Source organism: Triticum dicoccoides, chromosome 1A (genome assembly GCF_002162155.2).
Source record: "Triticum dicoccoides isolate Atlit2015 ecotype Zavitan chromosome 1A, WEW_v2.0, whole genome shotgun sequence".
In the NCBI taxonomy this organism is placed as follows: domain Eukaryota; kingdom Viridiplantae; phylum Streptophyta; class Magnoliopsida; order Poales; family Poaceae; genus Triticum; species Triticum dicoccoides.
Genome location: NC_041380.1, coordinates 595,957,976 through 595,966,189, shown reverse-complemented (window position 1 = coordinate 595,966,189; position 8,214 = coordinate 595,957,976). Strand labels below are relative to the sequence as shown.

The following is an 8,214-nucleotide window of genomic DNA, read 5'->3' as shown; positions in this document are numbered from 1 at the left end:
ATTTCCTTTCTTTCACCTCAAGTCTTGTACTATATATTTGCCCCATGGGCCTTGCAATACAATAAGTTACTTCCATAACAGAATACAAGAGCTATTTATAACGTCTGCCTACATCATTCTTTTGTAATTAAGAACAACATCCCATTTTCATTATTTTTTGGCTGAGTTGTTTTAATCTTTTTTGTTTGAGCAGTATTTTTAGTTTTGTATACTATCTGTATGGTTGCTGTTCAATAATCACTCACTGGACGGATTTGTTTTGCTGATGTAGGTGCTTTATGCTTCCTCCAAGAATAGACAGCTTCATGGACAGGCAGGCATTTCTGATACACAACATCGACAAAAATCTAATTCTAGATCAACCTCTCAGAAAAGGAAAAGATCGGCTAACGAGATTGCCATGAAGTTTATTAAGCAAAAAGTTTTAGCTAGTGGATCATCCTCACAGAGGTTAGTCAAGTCTATTCTGGATGAAGAAATAACAGAGAAAATCTCCCCATCACCCACTGGCCTACCAGAACAACGTCATCGAGCTGGCAGCACTCCCACACACAACATTGTTGGTACTTTCTTGCATACAAATAAAGACAAGGGGGTCACCAGACGCATGGGAAAGAAAATTTTCTTTTGGACATCCGAATCTGACAGGTATTCCTTGATTGACCATCCATATTCTTATATATTAACAGAATTCAGTTACACTTAATAATGATTTGAATTTTTCCATGATGCCTGGGGCCTGATCTGTTTTTATTATTTTCAGAAAATTGCTCATGGCATACACTAGATACCGCACAAGACGTGGAGCAAAAATATCCCGTGTAGCTTGGAACTCTATTTCTGATCTTCCAGCTCTACCAGCTGCATGTTGTAAAAGGATGTCAACTTTGAGAGCTAAAACAAACATAAGAACAGCTGTGAATCGAATCTGCAACATTCTTGCAATACGGTATAAGAGATCAAAAGCGAAAGAATTATCAAATTCTGGTTATGAGAACTCTGCAGATTCAGATTCTGAGCAATTCAATTGGGATAATTTCGATGATCCGGAAATAAGAAATGCACTTGATGAAATCCTTGAATTCATTCGACTAGGAAACATGGGCCAGACCAATCGGATTAGTCCAGAGAATGAAAGGAGGAATGATGATGTCGCTGAGGAAATTCGAACTGAGCAGGTATGACCAGTCAGTAATTTTATATTTCTCCTCAGCCAATATATACTATTTAATATTGACTTTTCACCTTCAAATAATCAGGTTATGCAATGTCCAACCAGCAGAAGCACTATAGCTCCAGAGAATGTGGAATTGTGTACATGTTCCAATTCAATGCATCCAAGTAAAAACGTGGCAATTCCCTGTAGTGTTCATGAAAACAACATTAGACTCAACAATGCTGAAATTAATAAAAGATCCTTGGCAATTGCCAATGCATTAGAGCTCCTGAAGGTGTTTCTTCTCAGTTCATTATCGGGTTCAGAAGCACAAGCTGCATTAAAAGCCACCTTTCAGCTTTATTCAGAGAGTGAAATTTTTACTGCCCTTTCCTTTCTGAGAGGGAAGAACTTCTTGGTTAGTATGTGTAATTTATCCATCAGTTTATCAAATCTCTTTTATTTATTTCTTCACTATGCTCTGTATGTTTTGATCTGTAGTAGCTCCCCTTGCTGGGACCTGCATCTGAAAAATCAAATATATTGATAACATCATTAAAATTTAATATCTTAGTATCTTACATGCCATGTTGAGTTTTGTTAGTTGAAAAAGAAGATTGTTCTTTTTGCGTGAGAGGCCTATTTCTACATTTAGGTTGCACTTTCATAGGATTAAACATAATATATATCTGAAACGTGGTCGTATCACAAACTACTGTTAGGAGATTAGCTTTGTACAACTTAGACACACTAATGTAAGCTTGCCTATGGTGGATGTCGATGTTGGGTTCTGATGTGGATGGCTAGAACTATGTTAAGCCAAAGTATAAATGTGTGTGGTTACATTCCTGCACTACTGTCTCTGACTTCTACATACTACCCCCCTGTTTTGCAGGTTACTGGAAATGGAATGAAACCTGTAACCCTTTCTGGAAAATTCTTCTTTGATGCTTCGTATTCACCCTTCCCATATGGTTCAGGGAAAAAGGCTTCTGAATTTTTGAAATGGCTTGTAGGGCAGCAAAAGAATATTGTGGACAGTACAGTTTATTTGCATCCAGATCCACAATGCGGGGAAATTGTTCACATCTTTTCTCTTGTGTTGTCAGGAGAGCTACTCATTTCACCTTCCTTGCCAAGTGAAGGAGTTGGTGAGGCTGATGAACCTAACAGCTTCAGTCCTTCAATCGAGGATACCAGTGATTTGGATGACTGTACTTACAAACGCAAGGGTACAGAGTTGGAAAGCAGTAGGACTAAGAGACACAAACCTTTTCCCCATATAGATAGCCGCAGAGATAAAGGTTTCCCTGGTATCCAAGTGGCTTTGAATCAAGAGAGGATTCAAACAAACAATCCCATGCAGGTGTTACATCATAAAGAATGCCTTATGTTTACTTTAGCTAGGGAAATGGGCAGCAAGGATGTTGATTCCCAGGTAGAAAGCCGTGACATGTTGCCAGACTTAAACGATCTGAATTCATGTCGCTGTTTATTGTCTGCATTTCATTTGGAGAATTCTTATAGAGGATGGCCTTGGGATGGTATGAAATTATATGCCGAACAGTTACCATCATTATGTTGTAATAAAAATGAACCGATCGTTCTTTCATATGACCTGTTCAGAAATGCATTTTGTATTATTCATCAAACTGGTGAACAAGGAGTTAATCTGAGGGAAATGTCACAGGCACTGCATCCACTAGGTACTCTTTATTCTTGTGAATAAAAACTGGTGTAGTTTTTGTAGAACTTACATAAAGCTACATCTTTTTTTGCTAGGATTCACTTATTTGGTTTTATCCCCTGCATGCAGGCATGCAATCTATCAGTTTGGTTGTTGATATGCTTGAGAGATTTCAGCTGGCCATTAAGGTAGATCTGTGGATATGTATATAGTAGATTGATGTGCCTGTTTTTATTATTTATCACTGTCTATCGATGGATTGATTAAAATTTACTTCTGTTGTTTTACTTTCTTTCTTTTATTTCCTTTTATTTTTCTTTTCTCTAGTTCTGCATAAATTCAACAGATAGATAGTGATATTCCTTTCTTTCTATATTGAGTATTGTACACTTAAAATTGGCATCAACATTGTTAAATATGTACTCCTCTGCTTCACAATACTTGTTTTAGAGTTGGCCACAAGAACTAAGAAGGTAAATAAAATGCCATCTGACCCTCAATTTGTCCTCTCTAAGGCGTGCATATGGTGGAGGAACTTAGTGATGCAATTAAGGAAGGATAAGATTGTAAAAAATTGACCAAAATTGTGTAGAAGTTGTAGAAAATCAAGTATTCTGAAGATTGCATTTTTTATTTCCACATCAATTAACATATAGGAGTCTGAATTTGGTCAATGCAGGTCAATGCATATGATGGTGTGCAGATTGTTGACTCATTACATAAGCCAAAGTATCATATAACCACACTCGCCGAGTACAGCCATTGCAGCTGTTTGCGAGCTCCGGGTTCTGAAATGGCATCAACTGGAGACACCAGAAATATACTGAAAGAGAAGCACTCGACGATGCCTCTTAATTTGCATGGAACTGTAAGGAAGCTTGGCGAGGGGCACACTGTCACAGTTGTTGATGTTGAAAGGAAGTCAAGCTCTCATTTGCAGAGTGAAAGTCCTGGAGATGATGAAAGGCCATCTACTTGCTGTCATGTTTGCAGAAGTCGTATTTATCATCCAATATTACCGTGGATAAATGGCGATGGCAGCATGAATAGCACTGTCTATGAAGGTTTAAGCCGTCGTATTATTGGATATGTCATGCAATATCCAGGAATTTCGGAGGTGAGTGTGTTAATTTTTATTATTTAGACCTGCTTATTTTGTGATGGGAAGTTCTATACATGCAATTGGATTTGTGAGTTGCTGGGTCAGTCGTATTAATATTATGAAGAAAGCACGCTTGTATTGACTTTCAAAATAGGTAACCTTGTAGTAAGATTTTATTTATGGGTGTTGCAACTCTAAACTTCATATCATGATACCGCTTAAAGCACTCATATTTAAGGTTTTCTAAATCCATCAGACAGTTGTTCTGAATATTATCAGTTACTGAAAGATGTTTGCATTTCCATATGGAGTTATGATTTTACCTATAATTGTCAATATTGTTGAATTAAAAGTTGCTCTGCTCTGCTGTGTCGTGTATCAGGAGGACGTAATCCGTCGGATGGATGTACTGAATCCTCAGGTATGTATGTTGGCTACATTATATCATGTTTGTACTATACATTCGATATTCAAATGTTAGTAACTATTTCACCCTGTCCATGTGCAGACATGCAGGACCTTGCTGGGGAAGCTGACAATTGACAAACACCTATATGTTCATGTTGGGGTGTTTGATGAAGATGTGCCTAGTGCTCCCATCATGCTGCAGGGTCTTTTGAAGCAAGGTCACTATGAAGAACGCTCGAGGTCTGCAAGGCGGCGCTACTTTGCTAATCCGATGAGCACCTTCATGCTGTAGGACAGAGGCGGATGGCCTGTTCTATAATTTATTGGTGCCATCCCTCCCTTGTAAAATATACTACCCTCCTGATCCATATTAATTGTCGCTGATTTAGTATGGATCGGAGGGAGTATGCCATTTTAGTTTTGTCCTAAGAAGTCATTATTATGCTGCACATATATGCAAGATAACTTAGAATTATTGATTCTGTGTGCGCACTATATCTGTATATATGAGTGAGGTTGTATGTATATACTAGTATTTAAAAATGGATAGTTTAAAGTTCAGCATATCAGTTATACACCTGAACTTCTGACATGATGCTTATTTATCCTCTCTTTTTGAAACGGTTCTTTTATTTTATCATGATGCCTACATACAAATGCAGGCACTACGCGTACTAAATTTTGTGGGCCGGACGAGCGTGTAGGTGGTGTTATATGTGCCTACATACAAATGTGAGTTTGGCCATATTCTTTTTTTTTGGAAAAAAGATATTGGACATATAATAGACTGAAGCAAATACAAAATTAGTTTTTTTTTTGAGAAGCAAATACAAAATTAGCTGTGTTGGAGCCGGAGGCGGACAGCCAGCAACCAACTTGTAATAGGGCCAAGCGTCCAAATCCGCACGGGAAAGCAGCGAGACGCCAGATCACGTACACGTTTACCCCTTGCCCTGGATACGATTAGGGTGGGCGCCCATAGAACGCGATCGCCTCGATCATGGCCGCGCTCCGACACGCGGCGAGGGGGCTCATCGGCGGCCAAGCGCAGGCGGTCCGCAAGGCCGTCGCCTCGCCGCTGCTCGCCCACCGCGGCCGAACAGCCTCGTTTCCTCTGCTGCGATCTCTGTCCTCCTCCTCCTCCTCCAATGGCGCCGCCGCCGCCGCCCAAACCCGCAGCCGCAACTCATCGTCCGCCGACAGCGAGCCTGTGTACGTCCGAGTTGAGCCACAGCCCGACCCCGAGACAGCCCGGCTGATGGCGGAGATGGACACCAGGAAGCAGCAGCTCTTCGACCTGCTCGCCGACATGGACATGAGGCGCCCACGTCCTACGTACACGTGCACGGCGGATGTATATGAGGTTAATCCCACCGCCTCTTCGGACACCCCGGTGCTAATCCCGATCACCCCCTCTGGTATGATCATCATCCCATTGAACTACTGTAGCACATACTGATCTGCCACCTTCATTTTTTCTATCTACATTGGTGTGGGTGATTTTGTTTATAATCTCCCGTCCTAATTGCAGATGCCAATGTCGAGTAAAAGAAAGGATCAGTAACTGCGTGGTGTATATATATGGAGATTGCCTACGTTGTTTGCGATTTGGATGTATCTGGATTGGAGGGTTGGAGTTTTGGGGAGATATGTTTTGCTTGTTTAGTTGTTTTCTTGGGGTTAAGCAAAGCTGTCCCGGCCAAGGCCTCTGCTAATTAGCCGTGTGCAAGATTGCCATGTCACTTAGATACTACTCATTGTATAAAGTAATGTCAATCAACTGTAATAATTTTCTCATGGAAGCCTTGTTTCAAAAGCCTACATTTTGTTTACGAAGTGATGAGCCTACACTTCTTTAAATCTTTGTTGGTACTTTTCGTTGAACTGCTCATGGATTCTTCCGTGCTACTCCCTCCGTTCCAAATTACTCGTCATAGTTTTAGTTCAAATTTTGGTTCTACATGCGAATTTGCATCTAGGTTCTACATACGCCACTCGTCAGTAAAAGAAAGGATCAGTAACTACGCGGTAGATACATATGGAGTGCCTACGTTGTTCGCCATTTGTATCTATCTGGATTGGAGGGTTGGAGTTTTGGAGAGATATGTTTTGCTTATTTTCTTGGGGTTAAGCAAAGCTGTCCCAGCCAAGGCCTGTGCTAATTAGCCCTGTGCAAGATTAATTGCCATGTCACTTAGATACTACTCATTGTCAACTGTAATAATTTTGTCATGGAAGCCTTGTTTCAAAAGGCTACATCTTGTTTACGAAGTGAGCCTACACTTTAAATCTTTGTTGGTACTTTTTGTTGAACTGGTCATGCATGGATGCTTCTGTGCTATTTTGTTGTGTCGCTCCAAGGTGGAACCTGGATGCAAATTCAAATGTAGAGCTAAAAGGTGTCGTTTTCCAAACAAGTTGCAATAGAAGTTTAGTTCACTGACACTTGATTTCAAAAGTGCGGTTTATCGGCATTTGGCCGACAGAAAATGTTATTTTATAAGAAATTTGCTCTTATCAATGCTAGCACAGGGGCACGAGACTACTACTGTTCTGTTTAGACCGTTGCTCGTTGTGCAAACCGAATAGGTTCACCATGTTTGTTATCATAAAGGAGTGACCGGTTATATGGATGTTGCATCCGTATTATTTTTTCATTATATGTGGAGTCAGTCAATTGTGATACAAGGTCATGAATATCTGAAAGGCTAGGAAACAGCATGACCAACCGCGGCATGATGGACCCATCAACAAAGCTTCGGTTGAAGTGCCAAGCCTTGCATGATGCCTCGAGACAGGATTATATGGTGGCTAGGGGAGTCATCGGTCTGTACCTTGGTGCAACTTAGGCTCTCAGTAGATTTTATCCGTGATCATTTGACCTTCTTCTGCCGAGGCTCTTGGTTTAGAACTGTGATGCTTCATGTGGTCACTTGACACTGTATGGAACCCTTCTAGTTTGTTTTGTTTTATTCCTTAGGACCTATCTTGTGTTGTATGAATTTAAGGGCCACAGCTTAAGGATGGGGAAGCCCCTTTATTCTTAAAATAAGTTTGTCAGTTATTGCTTATACACAATTAAGTTTCAGAATGACTAATTCACATCTAGATGTTTTTTAAGGATGTCACATCTAACTGTTTTTTTATTCAAGGCAGGTACAGGAGGTACAGCGCTCGCATGTTTGCGGGGTGGGTTTTTTTTTGGCCCATGTTTGCGGGGTGTATATTTTTTGTTTTTGGGCCGCGCCAGTTTTGCGGTCTTTCTTTTTTTGTTTGTTTTGAGCCGTGTTTGCTGGGTGTACATTTTTTGTTTTTGGGCCGCGCCTGTTTTGCGGGCTTTCTTTTTTTTGGGCAGCAATTATTGCGGGCTATCTTTTTTTTTTCCGCATCTGTTGCTGGTCGTTAGTTTTCATTTTTGTGCCACTTTTTGTTTTCATTTTTGGAACTTTTTTTTCGTACAACACATGGGACATTTATAGATACCTATTTTAATATATTTTTTTGTTTTTCAATTTTTTTATGGATACATAAAATGCCAGATATGGTTGCTACAAGCTTGAACATCGTTAAAAAAGGGATGTCTAGGCTTCGTCTAGTCAATGGGTCCCCAGTTGCATGTCAAGCATCGACTCGCAACTAGGTTGTGTGTGTCTGTATGTGTTTTTTTTGTGGCCCCCAGTTGCAAGTTCACCATCAACTCGCAACTAGGGGATGTATGTATGTGTGTCGAGGGTCCCCATTTGCATGTCGATAACCGACTTGCGACTAGAGTGTGTGCGCGCGTGTGTGTGTTTTATTCGTGGCCCCCAGTTGCAAGTTGACCACCACCTCGCAACTAGGGGATGTGTGTGTGTGTGTGTG

The 8,214-nt window shown here is 40.6% G+C and overlaps 1 protein-coding gene across 2 annotated transcripts in view; it reads left to right on the top strand.

Moving 5' to 3' along the window:
• The window catches only part of LOC119294282, a 23,178-nt gene extending 18,270 nt beyond the window's left edge, over window positions 1-4,908 (top strand). For both annotated transcript variants that reach the window (XM_037572496.1, XM_037572504.1), the window contains 8 exons: window positions 272-648; window positions 764-1,178; window positions 1,260-1,574; window positions 2,052-2,862; window positions 2,973-3,031; window positions 3,523-3,960; window positions 4,328-4,366; window positions 4,454-4,908. In XM_037572496.1, the coding sequence (XP_037428393.1) occupies window positions 272-648; window positions 764-1,178; window positions 1,260-1,574; window positions 2,052-2,862; window positions 2,973-3,031; window positions 3,523-3,960; window positions 4,328-4,366; window positions 4,454-4,645 (2,646 nt within the window). In that variant the 3' untranslated portion in view covers window positions 4,646-4,908. The remainder of the gene's footprint in view (window positions 1-271; window positions 649-763; window positions 1,179-1,259; window positions 1,575-2,051; window positions 2,863-2,972; window positions 3,032-3,522; window positions 3,961-4,327; window positions 4,367-4,453) is intronic.
• Window positions 4,909-8,214: the final 3,306 nt, after the last annotated feature.